At 49.1% G+C, this 16,544-nt stretch overlaps 1 protein-coding gene across 5 annotated transcripts in view; it reads left to right on the top strand.

Moving 5' to 3' along the window:
• Window positions 1-9,918: 9,918 nt before the first annotated feature.
• The window catches only part of MSI1 (musashi RNA binding protein 1), a 56,634-nt gene continuing 50,008 nt past the window's right edge, over window positions 9,919-16,544 (top strand). Inside the window, exons 1-4 of one of the 5 annotated variants that reach the window (XM_083417901.1) lie at window positions 9,919-10,290; window positions 11,366-11,406; window positions 11,977-12,058; window positions 12,177-12,261. In XM_083417901.1, coding sequence (XP_083274027.1) covers window positions 10,253-10,290; window positions 11,366-11,406; window positions 11,977-12,058; window positions 12,177-12,261 — 246 coding nt within the window. In that variant the 5' untranslated portion in view covers window positions 9,919-10,252. Of the gene's footprint in view, window positions 10,291-10,599; window positions 10,806-11,365; window positions 11,407-11,976; window positions 12,059-12,176; window positions 12,262-16,544 lie in introns of those variants that run through there. The other 4 variants (XM_083417902.1, XM_083417899.1, XM_083417903.1 and 1 more) reach the window with 4 other exon arrangements.

The following is a 16,544-nucleotide window of genomic DNA, read 5'->3' as shown; positions in this document are numbered from 1 at the left end:
CTTTCGACTCTCCAAGTTTTGTGCCTTTCCTTTTACTTCCTCTCTCAGTTAGCAAGGCTTGTTTCTGTTTTTGTTTGCTTGTTTTGGCCTGGACTCCCAGGCCTTTTGAGTGTACTAACTGGGGTTACCAATTCCTTCTCCCGCTCCACACACAGAGAGAGTTTTTGCCTTTTAAACAGCAGCAGGAGGTGCAGAGATTTAACAGCTGAGATGCTATCCCCCATAACTGGAACTTTATCTATGTTCACACTCCCGTTTAACTTTGCATCCAGGGTGCTCCCGACGCTGATTTGGGACACGTTGTGTGGGCAACCTTTGCCACAATTTTATTTATTTATTTATTAAATTTATATCCCGCCCTTCCTCCCGAAAGAGCCCAGGGAGGCAAATGTAACACCCTAGAACTCGCGGACGTCCGCTGAAGCTGAATGTTGGAAGATTCAGGACCGATAACACAGAGGATTTATTGACACGGTGCAGAGTGAGTTAACCTATGGAACTCCCTCCCACAAGAGGCGATGGTGGCCACCAATTTGGATGGCTTTAAAAGAGGATGAGATCATTTCGTGGAGGAGAGGGCTGCCGATGGCTACTGGCCACAATAGCTCAGCTCTGCTATGGAGGAAGCATTGCTTCTGAACACAAGTTGAGGGAAGCCACAGCGGGGGACATTAATAGGGTGCTTGGGTGCTGCTTGCGGGTTCCCCACTGCGAGGACAGGGTGCTGGGCTAGATGGGCCTGATCCAGCCACCTTCTATTACTTTCTTATGTTAAATGTTGTCAACAAAATTCCTATCACATAAAACAATAAAAGCACATTGAAAACACTTGCAGGAAAGATGTGGATAGATCCTTATCTTCCCTGCCTTCTCTTACAAAATGCTTCTTTTTGATGTGTTCTCTCTCTCCTGCCCCAAACCAGCTTCAATCCCAATTGAGAAAAAGAAAGACTTTGCTGTGTTTTAAGCCAGTGTACCCAGCATTCATGTTCTGAGTAGCTAAAGTAGCACCAGTTACCAAGAAACATTGGCAGCCCTCTCAGGCTGGCTCAAGGGAGGGAAAACAGCTTGATCTGAAGAAGATAGGAGGGGGGGCTATTTGTTGTTGTTTTTTTACAGCACAGATAGATAGACAAACAGGATTGCCCAGAAAAAGTCTGCAGGCAGAGCTTGTTGAGAAAGCCACGGTTTCAGGAACTGTTTCCAAAAGTTCACCACGGTGCAGTGTGTGATTCTTAATCTTCTGGGGCGAGAGTTCAAGGAGGCCCAATCTCTTTGGGGGTTTGTGTGTGTTGGTGTGTGTGTGCCTTTAAGGAATCCGGCTTGGCTGTGCCCCCTTCTCCTCCCCCACCTGAGAACCAATTAAAACTCCATGAATTCAAGTGGGGGGCTTTTGTCCTTGGCAGGGGCTGGCCTGACAAAAGACTTCTCCAGGCAGGGATGAAAGCTGTTATTCAGCAAGCTGGGGGTTTGTTCCCATTCAAATCACTTCCACTCCACTCTCCTTTTCTCGCTTGCTCTCCTCTGAGTTCCCAGGCCGGGCTCCCTGCCCGAATGGACCCCCCCCTCAAAAAAAAAACCCTGCCACCATCCCCCTGTGCTGAGTTTCTCCCTCCCCATCCCAAGTGGCCATATGCAAGCTTGGGGGATGGCCAGCAGTGGCAGGAGCCCCAGAGGCTGAGCTGGAAGCTGCCTTGCAAAACTTAAAGGCGGCTGGTTCTGGCCACACAAGGTGCCCATAAGGAGAGCAGCTGGATCAGGGCAGCACCTGGTATTCAGAAGCAGAGGCTGAGCCAAGCCAATGTAGATTTATCCTTCATGAAACTGTCCAAATCTTCCATCATTCACCCCCATCACTCAGCCCGTCCAGATCCGAGGGCCTTCTGGCAGTTCCCTCCCTGCGAGAAGTGAGGTTACAGGGAACCAGGCAGAGGGCCTTCTTGGTAGTGGCCCCTGCCCTGTGGAACACGCTCCTATCTGATGTCAAGGAAATAAACAACTAACTGATTTTCAGAAGACATCTGAAGGCAGCCCTGTTTAGGGAAGTTTTTAACGTTGGATGTTTTATCATGTTTTTAATGCAGGTGGTACCTCTGGATGCGAACGGGATCCGTTCCGGAGCCCCGTTCGCAACCAGAAGCGAACGCAACCCGCGTCCCCGTGTGCGCGGGTCACGATTCGCCGCTTCTGTGCATGAGCGTGACGTCATTTTGACCGTCTGCGCATGCGTGAGTGGCAAAACCCGGAAGTAACACACTCTGTTACTTCTGAGTCACCGCAGCACGCAACCCAAAAATACTTATCCCGAAGCGACTGTATTTTTTGCTCTATAAGACTCACTTTTTCCCTCCTAAAAAGTAAGGGGAAATGTGTGTGCGTCTTATGGAGTGAATGCAGGCTGCACAGCTATCCCAGAAGCCAGAACAGCAACAGGGATCGCTGCTTTCGCTGCGCAGCGATCCCTCTTGCTGTTCTGGCTTCTGGGATTCAGAATATTTTTTTTCTTGTTTTCCTCCTCCAAAAACTAGGTGCATCTTATGGTTTGGTGTGCCTTATAGAACAAAAAATATGGTACTTCAACCCGAGATATGACTGTATTCTGTTGGGAACTGCCCAGAGTGGCTGGGGAAACCCAGCCAGATGGGCAGGGTATTAACAACAACAACAACAACAACAACATTTCCCCAATAACCCTTGACTATTCTGCATGACCCTCCTCCATGTGTCATGGCTTTGTTTCCAGTTGCTGCACGTTCCGTAACTTCGTGCTGAAATCCTGTAACATTTGGCAGATCCAAGCCGCACATTTAAAGCGCATCCGACACACATTTAAAGCACATGACTCCCCACCCCTGTAGAATCTGGGAACTGTAGTTCTCCCCGCACAGTGCTACAACTCCCAGCATCCCTGACTACAGCCATCCAGGTGAGTGGCCATCACTATGGGAGCCAGTTACCTGGTTTAGCTATGTACAGTGTGAAGCAGTCCTTTTTACCTGTCCTGAGTCTTCCAACATTCAGCTTCCTTGGATGTCCACATGTTCCATACCCTCCAACATTTCTCCAATGAAAATAGGAACGTCCTATTCAATTATTATACTATTTATATCCCGCCCATCTGACTGGGTTGCCCCAGCCACTTTGGGCAGCTTCCAACATATATCAAAACATAACAGAACATTAAACTTTTTTAAAAACTTCGCTATATGCGGCTGTCTTCAGATGGCTTAGTGGGGTCGGATAACTCCATACCCTTCAACATTTCTCTGATGAAAATAGGGATGTCTTAAGGAAAAGCAGGACATTACAGGATCAAATCAGAAACCAGGACAGCTGTAAATCTGGGCTTGTCCCTGGGAAATAGGGGCACTTGGAGAGTTTGATTTATGAAAGAGGGAGAAAAACCTTTATCTGCTTTCCTTATGCCATGCACAATTTCACAATATTCTACCATGCTGCCTGTTGCTCTCCTTCTCTCTAAACTAAAAAGTCCCGGAGGCTGCAACCTTCCCACAGAGGGAAGTTGCAGATCTTGGGCTGATTGGCAGTGGCCATTCTCATGTGCTTCAGGAGGGCTGAGCTGACACTCTCCTGCACCTGAGGGCTCCCTGGATAAGTCCTCGGTTTGAAGGGAACAGAAGCAAACTCTGTACTTGGGCATTTCCGCTATCCAAAGCGTAGCAGCCCCTTGTGGAACACATTGACCTTTGCCTCCTGTGTGCTTCCTTGAGGAGTGTGTGTGTGTGCGTGCTCATTGGTGTGTTATGTTTCTCATCAGTGGGACGAAATTGATGCCCCCAATCCCTTCCGTGTGGGGAAAAGGGCCTCCATCCCTACACAAATGCCAGTCCTTAAGAGGAGAGTTCCGGGTCTGACCTCAGGGAAAATTACATCTGGGACCCTGCTCCCCCAGATGCCAAGGAGGCCCCCTGCCCGACGGTTCCTCGAATCTGGAACTTTGCTCCCTAGTTAGCCGACGACCATGTCAGACGAGTCTCCTTGTTTTAATTACCGTGTTGTTTTAATGGGACTCTTTTATTGCATATTTTAATTATGGATGTTTAAATGTTAACGTTTTAATGGGATTGCTTTATTGTGCGTTTTAATTATGGATGGTTGTAATTTTCATGCTTGCACAGTTAGTGTGTGTTGTTTTTTTTAAAAATGCTTGTAAGCCGATTTTGGTAAATAAGCGGTAAATAAATAAAAAAACCAAATCGCCTGATGGCATTCCTGGCCTCGGAGACAGAAAGACCTGGACCGAACAGGAAGGAAGGGGTTAACAGAAGAGACGGGCTGCTGGATCCGGCCCAAAGGCATTCTGTTCCCACATAGACCAAAATGCCCCTAAGAACATAGGAACCTAGATAGAATGCCTCTGGACTTGGAGGTTCTATAAGAACATAAGAAGAGTCCTTTTGGATCAGGCCTAAGGGGTCTACCGTATTTTTCGCTCTATAAGACGCACTAGACCACAAGACGCACCTAGTTTTGGGAGGAGGAAAACAATAAAAAATAATATTCTGAATCTCAGAAGCCAGAACAGCAAGAGGGATCGCTGCGCAGTGAAAGCAGCAATCCCTCTTGCTGTTCTGGCTTCTGGGATAGCTGTGCAGCCTGCATTTGCTCCATAAGACGAACGCACATTTCCCCTTACTTTTTAGGAGGGAAAAAGTGAGTCTTATAGAGAAAAAAACAAGGTAATTTTATTCCAGCATCCCATTCTCAAAATGGCCAGTCAGATGTCTAGAGCAAGCTTGCAAGCAGAACCTGAGAGCAAAAGCACTCTCTCAACTTTTGATTCCCAACAACTGGCATTCGGAGGCATACTGCCTTCGCCTCCAAGGGTTCATCTTTTCCCCTTTGATAAACCATGTCCCCTTTCAGAACGGATTTCTAGGGGGCAATTACAGTACAAGTAAGTGGTTTACTAGTCATCAGCCTGTAGATGCTGAATCAGGGTTAATGCTACTGACATTCTGGTGCCTGAAGGTGAACATCTGAAGGCATCCTCTGCCATCCAATAATGATTACCGGGCCAGGAGGAAAAGTTGAACTAATTGGGGCAGGGGGACAGGAGTGCAATTAAAATTAGCAAGGCTGAGAGTTAAGTGCACACTTGTTTATTTTTCAGAGCTGTATTGGTTCCGGTGTGTTTATTCTTCAAAGCTATATTGGTTCTAGTGTGTTCGAGGAGGGGCTCCAAGCACAAAAAACATGCTGAAAAGAGCCTTTGTTTCCTAAGAAAGAGTGGCAGTCACGTAATGCCTTAATTAGGAGCAAAAAGGAACGTCATAAAAAAATGAGCAAGCTTTTGAGTTCACCAGAACTAATATCTTCTAGATTGAAGATTCCTGATAAAACTGAAAGCTTCCTTGTGATGCTGTGAAGGTTCAGTTGGTCCTAATGAAGGTATTACACATTTGTTTTTGTTTCCTGTTATTTTCATGAGCTTATGAGTTCTTTTATTTTTTTAATGAACAAATAGAATTTATTTCACACCTCCTACAATATCCGGAAAACAAGTGTCACATCCATACCATACATTTAAAATTGCTTTAGCCATCCTGGAGAATTCTGGGAACTGTAGGTTGTTGACATTGCTGATAATTTTTGGTCTGCGAGGTCAGCACCCTTAAACTACAGTCCCCATGATTCTTTGTAGTGGGAGTCATGACTGCTAAAGTGGTTTAAAGATATGGGTTTGGATGTGAGCAGAGGCCCATTTTTGGGCTGGGCAGATTGATCAATTTATTTATTTATCTATCTTCATGCAGCATAGTTAGAAGTATGGAACTTGGGGGCAGAGATAGCCACTAGCCTTGATGGCTTCAAAAGGAGATTGGACATGTGACGTGGGTGGTGCTGTGGGTTAAACTACAGAGCCTAGGACTTGCCGACCAGAAGGTTGGCGGTTTGAATCCCCGCGACGGGGTGAGCTCCCGTTGCTCGGTCCCAGCTCCTGCCCACCTAGCAGTTCGAAAGCACATCAAAGTGCAAGTAGACAAATAGGTACCGCTCCAGCAGGAAGGTAAACAACGTTTCCGTGCGCTGCTTAGGTTCGCCAGAAGCGGCTTAGTCCTGTATGCCGGCTCCCTCGGCCAATAAAGCGAAATGAGTGCCGCAACCCCAGAGTCGGTTATGACTGGACCTAATGGTCAGGGGTCCCTTTACCTTAAAAAAAAGGAGATTGGATGAATCAATGAACTTAGATAGCTCAGTTAGTTAGAACATGGTGGCGATTAACGCCAAGGTTGCAGGTTCGATCCCCGTATGGGGCAGTTGCATATTCCTGCATTGCAGGGGGTTGGACTAGAGATGATTCTCCCATTTTCTTTTTATTAAGTTTTTCCAAACAAATCATACATACATACATAATAGAAGATCCAAAAGGAAATCATAACGTACAAGTAGTACCGAAAAAAGAAAGAAAAAATATAAACGATAAAGATCAAAAAGAAAGGTGTTTCCCTTCATCCCGGTCTAGGTTATTTAATCATCCTACCTTTCTGCAGTCTCCATTCTCTCTTTCTATATCTCCACTTCACAGATTTTATATATCACCTACTGTAATTTTAATATTACCTAAGTTTTTTTCTGTATATGTTAAGAATTTGTTCCAATCATTAATAAGTTTTTTACTTTTTTGATGCCTGATTCTTTGTGTCATCATTGCTAATTCTATATATTCGAATAATTTGATCGGACTAGAGATGATTCTCAGGGTCCCTTCCAACTCTGCCATTCTGTGATTCTATTATGGTTGCTATGCTCTGCCTCCATGGTCAGAGGCAGCAATTCTTCTGAATAGCGGTAGTTGGAAACTGCAGGAGGGGAGATTGCTCTTGTGCTCAGGTTCCGCTTGCTGGTCGGCCACTGTGAGTACAGGTTGTTGGACTAGACAAGTCCCCTTTGGCCTGATCCAGCAGGCTTTTCTTATGTTCTTGTGTGTAGCAACTACTATACTGTACAAAGGAAGAAATGTACAATAATGGTACTACCCAGTGTTGCCCCAGTCCCTGCACCCCACTGGTGTGTGTTCCCCAAAAGATTGCCCTCAAGGGGCTTGCAGCCCTTGGGCGGAATAAGGTTCTCCTGAAACAAAGTCCCTTCTCTCCTCTCAGGGTTATCTTTCCTCAGGAAGGTGTCCGTCTCAATTAGTAGATGCAGATTGACCTGTCAGGTGGTTGGTGCAAAGAAAATACCTTTGCAAAGCCATGGGGAAGCAAGGCTGTCACCCTGAGCTGCTTAGAGAGGGATTTGGGGCATGTATTTCTGTCTAAGCATCTGGATTGGGTCTTAGCCTGTTAGCTTGCTCTGTTTCTGTTTCTGCAGACTGCTTCCTGCAGGACGGGAACTGGAAGCCGGGCTGGCTCTGCCATTAGGCATGATGAGGCTTGCCTTAGGCGGCAATTTGTTTGAGGCTACTGTGAAAAGGCAGCCATTTATTTGGAGAATTTATTTTAAAAAGTCTTGAAGCAATTATAAATCGCTAAGACAAATAAACAAAAGCTGTCCCTGTCCTGAGGCCTACAATCTAAATAAAAAAAGATATGACACAAAAGGAAAATGGAAGAAGGATACCAGTTCCTAGAAGCAGGAAGTAGAATGCTCTTGTACTTGGGTCCTCCTTTTGGACCTCCCACAGGCATCTAGCTGGCCTAAGACTAGGTGAGACTCTGGCATGATCCATCAGGGATCTTCTTGTGTTCTTAGGTTCAAACACAGTGTATACATACTCATTTTGGAGGAAAATGATGTCCTAAAGTGGGTAGTTCCCTGGTTAGAGCTTGGTGCTGAATAATGTCAAGGTTGCAGGTTCAATTCCCACAGGAGTTTCTTGCTAGAGCTGTGTCCCAGACTTCTGGGCAACCTCCCAGGGGCTGCATGCCAGTGGTGGGTGGAGCCAAATGCAAAAGAGGACGGAGCATTAAATGCAAATGTTACCTTTGTACAGTAGGCTAGTTATGTACACCACAACCCCTCTCTGTCCCTCCACCCAGGCAAACAAGCAGCACCATCAGGATTCAAGGACATGTCCCAGACAGGGTAAAACACAGCAAGGTGCAAAGGAGGCCCAGTAGAGTGTGGCTCAGGGAAGAGTTCTGAGGGCCAGATAGAGACTTCCAGAGGGCCACATTCAGCAACCTGGACCTGAGGCTTCTCCTCTGTTTTAGGATGCAAACACACCAACATTGTATATTTGTGCATATTTAGGGGAGTCTGGAGATAACACAGCTCTGCCAAGAGGCTCGTTTTACTCTTTGTAAGGGACATGAGTCTTTCCTGCAGTGGTGCTTTGCTGTGGAATCCCCTCCCTTATGAACATAGGCATGTGCCAATGCAGGACATTCCAGCGCCTTTTGCAATTGGCTCCCTGGATTTTACTAGCTCTTCATTCCATCGGGTAACTAGGATACACACCAGTTGAATTTATTTTATTTGCTTTCAATGTATTTTAAAACTACTGTACATCACCCCAAAAGACTTTCTGTGAATACAATATAGAAATGCTTGAATACTACTTATAGTATGATGCTGCTGATGTCATTGATGGCCCAGATGTGGACTGAACTCAAAGAAAACATGTTTACCTGCCCACCTGGATAAGAGCTGTCCAGGAGGCAACTGACCAAATGAACAATTCCAAGCAGAATAAGAAACAAGTACACATTTATTTATTTATTTATTTATTATTATTATTATTATTATTATTATTATTATTATTATTATTATGTATATAGCACAAGCAATACACATGGCTCAGTAAACACTTAAAAGTGTGGTTTTTTAAATAAAAAAAAAGAGGCAGATACTTTTGCCAGAATCCTCAGGCACACCAATTTAATTACCTCCTTCCACACTGAGCTACACACAAAGGTGGTTGGAGGTTCCCATAAACTGCACCTTTTCAGACCAAAAGGTTGGAGGGCTGAAAGCTCTGAGCACTCCTTTGTTAGCTGGGTAAGTGATTATGGGAGCTGATTATGGGAGTACGGGAAAGTTCTTCCTTTTTTCTGGTCGTATAGATTCCCAGGTGGGGAACTTATATTTTTTGTATTTATATCCGACCTTTTCCTCCAAGGAGTTCAAGGTGGCGTACATGGAGCTCCTCCTCCTCACTTAATCCCCACAACCACCCTGTGAGGAGTCAGTGACTGGCCCCCCAAGGTCACACCCAATGAGCTTCATAGCGGAGTAGCGATTCAGATCCTGGTCTCCCAGGTTCTAGTTTCACACTCTAACCATTACACCACGCTGACATCTCTTACTTGGCCTGAAGCCGCACAACCTCAAGCCCTGCATGTAAATCAGGTGTGTGGGGATCTGTGGGCCCCTGAAGATGTTGCATAACTACAACTCCATCAGCTGGAGCAAGCATGTCCCAATGGCCAGGGATGATGGGAGCTGTTTCCAACAAAAGGTACAGGGGCAAAACTTCTCTGCACCTGGTGTATAGTTCCCAACAATGGGGGCAGGCTGAGACCCCCAAGTGCTGTGGGACCCAAACTCCCAGCAGGCCCAGTCGAGGTGGCCATCCCGTGGGGTTCTGAAGGTTCTGAAGGTTGTGGAGTTGGGAGCCCAGCGCCATGTGGAGATCACTCACACAGAGGTGACTTGTGCCCTGGATCGAGATGGTTAAAAGTGGCAAAAGGAACTCCCCCACTTTTCCCCTCTCAAGGTCCTGCCCGCTTGGTCCAACGAGGTTCCGGACAGGACCACTTTCCGGGGAGGGGGGGATGCACTGCCCACTCATTCGCGGCTCCCCAAACCAAAATGGCACCTTCTCCCTCTCTCACCCCCCCCCTCAAAGGCACCACGTTCCCGTCCTTCCCGAGGCCCTCGCGCGAGAGAAGCTCCATCCCGCGCGCCTCTCTGAGGCGGGTCGAGCGCGCGAAAAGGCCGCGCCTGAGGGGGCAACTGGGGCGCTGAGGGTCGCCAGGGCGATGAGGCGGCCAGTAAGCTAGCCTAGCGGGCGAACCCCGCAGCTGCCCCACGAGCGAGCGAGCGAGCCGGCCGGCCGGCCACCCTCCTCCTCCTCCTCTTCCCTCAAGCGCGCCGGTCCCCCGCCATGTCACATGCTGTTTATTGTTGCCGGCTAGATGGGTTTTAACCCTTTCGTGCGTGGGCTCCCCCGCTCCTGCCGCCAAGCTGGGCTCCAGCGGCGGGGCGAGCGAGGCATGAGGCGCCAGGTGGGCCCAGGCAGCGGAGGGAGGAGGGCGGCCCCGTCCTCCGCCCGGCGCCCTTGACCATGGACGCCGCCGCCGCCTCCGTGGCCGCCTTCAGCAGGTAGAGCAGGACAAAAGCCCCGCCGGCATCTCCCGGCCTCCGGACCCGCCGGAGAGGCCAAGGTGGACCCGGCGCCGGCCCCCCGCCCGCCTTTGTTTCCCGGCGAGGCCTTCTCCCTCGCCGGCCCCGGGCGCCCTGAGCGCACAGCCGTGTTGCGCGCCGCCTTTGCCGCCGCCCTGAGCGCGCTGCCCGGCGGCGGGCCGGCTTTTATGCTCACGCCGGCTGCCGCGGGTGGGAGGAGCCGGGCAGGTTGTCCCCGGCGCTGCTGCTGCTGCTGCCGTTGCCCGGCCTCCTCCTCCTCCTTCCCCATCATCATCTCCACCTCCTCCTCCTCCTCCCCGCCCGGCTGAGAGGGGTCGGGGGAGGGGGCAGCATGGCCTGGCCGTCCGGCCCCTTTTCCAACGCTCAGCTGCCCCGGGAGTGTGGCGCTGCGCCTCGCAGGGAGAAGAGGTCCGAATGGAGACAGAAGCCAGCCAGCCCGGCCTCGCCTCCCCGGACTCCCCCCACGACCCCTGGTACTCGGCCCGGCCCACCCTCGCCTCCGACGCTGCCTCCTCCTCCTGCTCCGACGCCGACGCTCTCGGCCGGCCGGCAGCCTCCCCGCCATGCCCGATTGCTGGCGGCGGCGGCGGCCGGGGCAGGCTCTCTCCTCTCTCCTCTGCCTGGCTGCGGGGAGCCGCCAACATGGCCGATTCCCCCGCGCGCTCGCCTCCTCCATCCACGCCTCCGCCGAGCCGGGCAGCCCACTCGCGCCCGCCGCATCCCCGGGGCGCCCTGGCGCCGCTGCCGCCGCCCCGATCCGCCATCCCGAGCGCTCTGGAGGCGGCGCACACACGCCCCCCCTTTCTCCCCAGCGCCACGCTCGCCGCCCGCCATGGACGGAGGAGTTCTGGGGGTCCCCCAGGCTGCCTCCCGTCCTCTCCCCCTGCGCCCGCGCCGCCCTTGATCGGGGGTCTTTCCCTCCTCTCCGAATACGAAACGCTTAACTTTTATGGCCGTCTTGTTGCTCTCGCGTGCTGATTTAAAACCCCGTGTCTCTCTCTCTCTTTTTGTGTTTTCTTCCCTCTCTCGTTAGCAAAATGTTCATCGGGGGATTGAGCTGGCAAACCACGCAAGGTGAGAGCAAGGCGGCTGTAGCGGCCCGGCGTGGGGAGTATTGGGGCGGATGGAGGGGGGTAGAGAGGGAGTTACTGGGCCGGGGGCAGGGGGTCTTCTGGGTTCGGTTCTGGCCGAGCCGCACCTGCAACCCAAACTTTCCCAACTCCTCTGACGCCTTTTCTCCTGCCCCTCCCCAAATCTTCTCTGCGATGTACAGAACTTAGATGCGCCTTTTCATGGCGGGGGTGGGGGGAGCGGACTTCTCCCATGTGGGTCTTTGTGAATAGCTTTGGGTAAGGGGCGCTGTTCGGACTCGTTTGCAAGGGTTCCCCCCCACTCCCTCTCTCCTTCTCTGTTGGGGGGGGGGGGAGCTTCCCCTCGAGCATGCCCCTCTCCCTCTTCTCTCTCCACCTCCAAGTGTTGTAGGATCTACCCCACTCTTTGCCAGCAGAGGTCGAATAGCCCCCTCCCTCTTTTCTGTAAGCTTTGGGGTGGGGAGGAAAGAGGCATCACCCGGGGACACCCCCCCCCCACAGTGCCGCCACCTGCCTAGGGGACCCATTTGTGTCCTTCTCTTGTGCTTTGCAGAAGGCTTGCGGGAGTATTTTAGCCAGTTTGGCGAGGTGAAAGAGTGCCTGGTCATGAGGGACCCGCTGACAAAGCGATCCAGGTGAGATGCCCCCCCCGCCCCCCCCCCCCGTGATCCCTCCTGTACCAGATCCATTCTTTCTAACCAACTTCCTTTCCGTCTCTTTCTCTCTCCTTCCCACCTCCTCTCCCTGGTCCAGAGGATTCGGGTTTGTCACTTTCATGGACCAAGCTGGTGTGGACAAGGTACTGGCCCAATCTAGACACGAACTGGACTCCAAGACGGTGAGTCTCCTTCTCCCATCTCCAGAGTGCTCTGTGTGTGTGTGTGTGTGTGCGCAATAGCCAGCGACCTATCAACTATTGACTAGAGCTATATTGATCCTGTCTGGCTATTAGGTTTTGAAGCAGGCAGTGAAACCAATGACTTCTCTAGTCTGTGCAAGGACCTGATGTGTTTCTTGGCTTAGGGGTTGTGTTTTTCAAAACTTTTTAACTCAGCAAAGTTCTCTTTGCAGAACAGTTCTAGGGAGGTAATGAATTGAAATGTATTGTACTGGGGCAGGCTGAATGCCTGTGTGATGCTGGTTGGATATTTTGGAGGAAAGTCTAGTTCTTCAGTGGTGGGGTGAGGGCAGACCCTGGGCCTTTTGTCTGGCTTGGCCCATGGGGTGGTGCTGGAGCTTTTGCAGAACCTGAGATATACTGAAGGATGCTTGATTTCTCCCTGAAGATTAGGCCTATTCTTTTGGATCTTGATTAGGCATCAGAAAGTGACTGGTTTTTTTTTTTGTTTTTTTGAGAGGGGGTATTTTATTTGGATTTTGGATTTTCCACCTTGGCCTAACCCTTTCAAACTGGATCTTCTTCCCCCAATATCTGGGGCCTGAGTGGTTGACTGGCAGATCCCCTTCTTACTTGCAAAATAAAAATAAAATTAAGCTCTTTTGGTCCAAGGTTATGTGGAATGCCAGCTATGATGTCTCAGGGCTCCCTCCCCATTAATTCTGGGTATTGGAAGAAGATCGACAGTGTCTCTGTTAAAGAGGGAGAGTCACTCTGCATATGGCCAGAGACACAGTTTTCAAACATTCAATGGATGTGGCCCTGGGGCTCATGTTCTGGGTCTCAAATGGAGACATGGCTTTGCAACACAATGTTCTTTGCAGTAGTGAAGGCTTTTTTTATTATAAGAAACCAGTAATTTTCCAAAATAACATATGCAGCAATAAATACATCTAAACAGCATAGCTATATATAGCGATGCATGATAATTTCAAATCCCAGGTGCAGGTGAGGAGAAGGATTTCTAGAGTATATATCTCTTTTGCGTTTCTCTAACATTTAGGTCACCTTGGGGACTATTTTTAAAAGTAGCATCTCCTAACTCCTGTTACAAATCAGAATGAAGCTTTCATGTGCATCTGTGTCTGTCTGGGCTGGGACTTGTCTCTCACCATCTTCCTGATTTAACGTAAAAAATAAAGTCATTCCAAAGTTGTTGAGAATTAGTCAGTTGCCTTCGTGTTTCTGAGCAGAGCAGATTAAGGAGGCATGTTAGTTTCTCCGTGATTGCCAAGTCCCAAAGTTCAGTGGTGAACTTTGATAAGTATCTGTTTTAAAGTGGGGGTCTTTTTGATGACCAACAGGTGTTTTGGGGGACTTATCTCTCTACTCTTGTGAAATTGGGGATCTTGTACACTTAATTTACCTAAATGTTTAAAAGTTATCTCTTGTGTCCCTTTGCCGTGGTGGTTGGGAGAGGTACCACCAGAAAACTGAGGTGGGAAGAGTATGTTTGGGGAATCTGCAACCTTTCACCTGGGAGTCACCCTACCCCCTTGGCAAATGCCCCTCCTCCTAGGAACTGCATAAATGACTTTCTGACATATTTCACCAATCGTGACCCTCCCCTCAAGCCTATTTGCATGTTCAGCAAGCAAGAAGACTTGCCCTGGGGTGTGTGCAGAGGAAAGTAGCAGGTCTGGAAGCAAAGAACTAGGGAGGAAGGCGGGGAGGGGGGTGGGCTATAGAAGTGATCAACAGCCAGCGCAGCTGTTCCATTCCTATTCCCAACATATGGTGGCTCTTTGGTTGTCTAATAACAGAGAGCTGAGTCCGGATCCAACTAGTGTCTTAGCCCAAGTAGATTTGGGGCCCTGAGGTGGACAATCCAGATGAGAATACCCACATCAAATCCCCTCCCGGCTTTCCAAATTTGGATTTTCAGATTGGGTTTTCTACCTCTAGGCCTTAAAATGACTGGACCCCCAAATAGTTGGATTTCCCCCCAAAATAAATAGGGACTTAAAATGCCTGTTCAGCTAAAGGTCTTTGTTCAAGTTGGGATAAGTTAATAATAATAATAATAATAATAATAATGATAATAATAATAATAATAATAATAATAATAATAATAATATTTATATCCTACCCATCTGGCTGGTTTCCCCAGCCACTCTGGGGAGCTTCTAGCACATATAAAAACATAATAGAATGGCAAGCATTGAAAACTTCCTGATACGGGGCTGCCTTCAGATTACTTCTAAAAGTTGCGTAGTTCTTTATCTTTGATTTGAACCGTTGTCACCCAGAACTGGGTTGAGTGCTCTTTTGAAAAGTTTGTGAGACCTGTAGTGCATCTTAGTATAGCATCATAGAAACGTAGAGTTGAAAGGGGACCCCTAGCAACATCCAGTCCAACCCTCTGCATTGCATGTGTCTTTTGCTCAATGTCGGGCTTGAACCCACAACTGTTAGTTTTTCACTCTTAGTTTTTCAGGGCGGGGGGTGTTGTTGTTTGTGAATGTGGATACACATTTTGGTGATGGATTGCAGTGGCTGGGAGTCTTTTCTTGAGGATACTTTTAAGTCATTTTTCCTGTGGTTGAAATCTGAGATATGGGGCTCAAGGTTAGAACTTTGCCTAGAGGAAACAACGCCCCCCCCCCCTTTGCAGGGCATGACTTTTAAAGGAACAATTCTGCTCAAAACCCACAGAAACAAAGGGGAACCTATGCAGTCCCCCTTCATTTTGGGGCGAGGGGCTTACAAAAGAGAACTTTGCCAGCGGCTAATGTCACAGTGCGTGCCGTTTTAATCCAATTTCTGGTAGAGTTCAGTATCCAAGGTGAACAGAAGGCATTCCAAAGGGAGAGCTTTCCTTGAGGCTGCCTGGGGGAGTTGCAGGAAAGTTGATCACTGCCCTCCTTTCTTCAGGGGATCGTGTCCAGGAATCTCCTCTCTGTGCCTAATGTGTGTACCCTGTGTTCCTTTAAAAGTGTAATGAAAGTTTATCCTGAAAGTTAGGCACAAGTTTTCATTATTTTTTCTTCTTTTTGACCCGTTAAAAAGACTTGATACAATGAAGCAGGCCGCGCAAGTTCTGCTGTGCTAAATGGGTTAGTCTTTCAAAAGTCTCTGTTAGTTTGGGAAGAGGATATGATGGTCTACTACTTGGAAGTAATCCTCACCTAAATCACAGAGGTTGCTGTAAGATTGGGTTGTAATAAAGCTTAGTCCTATTGGGGTATGTATGCAGAGTAAGGTTTTTCCGGGGGGGGGGGGCAGGCCACGTCCTCTCTCTCTAAACCAGTCTCCAACTGGGTGCCCTCCAGATGTTCGGAACTACAACTCCCATCAGCCCTAGCTGACTGGCTGGGGCTGATGGGATTTGTAGTCCAAAACAGCTGGAGGGCACTCGGTTGAGGAAAAGCCTGCCTCTGAACTTTGCTACGGTGCCTAATCAGCTAAGCCCATCCTGGATCTCTGTGGGAGCAGCAAGGTCACCCCACCCCTGAAAGAAAGGAGTGAGTGATGAATGAATATCCATGGCGGCTGGCCTAATCCTTGGGAACAGTTTCCTGGGGATACAAAGTGAGATGAAAGCCGTGGTCGCTGATCCCTATTCTTTTCTCTGCCTCCTCCGAACAGTGTGCTCTGTCTCTCTCTCTCCCTCTTGTGTCTCACAACCTTGCTGTGGGGCCTCCCCTTCGAGGTGGAGCGGTTGGGGGGAGGGGTTAAGTGAGCCGAGGGAGAGAACAGAAGGGGTCTCATGCTGTACGGATTGGTGGGGTGGTGGGGGGTGGTTGGCCGGCTATTGAAATCTCCTGATGCGTCTGCTTTGCTGGGTTGAGGGGGAGGAGGGCGGGAATTGTGGGGAGCAATTTCAGTAGAGGATAGCCCTCTTTTTTAAAAAATACCCACCCTCTTTTGTCTGGAGCTCAAACCCTTCTGAGCTATCTATCCTCTTTCTCTGCCCTTCCGCCCCACCTGGGTCAGCCAGTGTTTCAGGTCCTGAGATGGAAAATCTAAATGGCATTACACACACACACACACACACACACACACACACACACACACATTTAACATCTTCAGGGACATTCTCCTGCTCGCACCCCATTGGAATGAATGGGAGTTGCAGGAGAGCACAGACTCCCGCCCCCATCAAACCTTTCCTAACAAGGCGTGTGCAGAATAACTTCACAGTATTTATTTAGTTATTTCATTTATATCCCACCTTTTTCTCCAAAGAGCTAAGGTGTTGTACATGGCTCTTTCCCCTCATT

Source organism: Podarcis tiliguerta, assembly GCF_965153285.1.
Source record: "Podarcis tiliguerta genome assembly, chromosome: 16".
NCBI classification, from domain to species: Eukaryota; Metazoa; Chordata; class Lepidosauria; order Squamata; family Lacertidae; genus Podarcis; species Podarcis tiliguerta.
The sequence above is the reverse complement of the archived record's forward strand: the minus strand, read 5'-3'. Positions and strand labels throughout refer to the sequence as shown.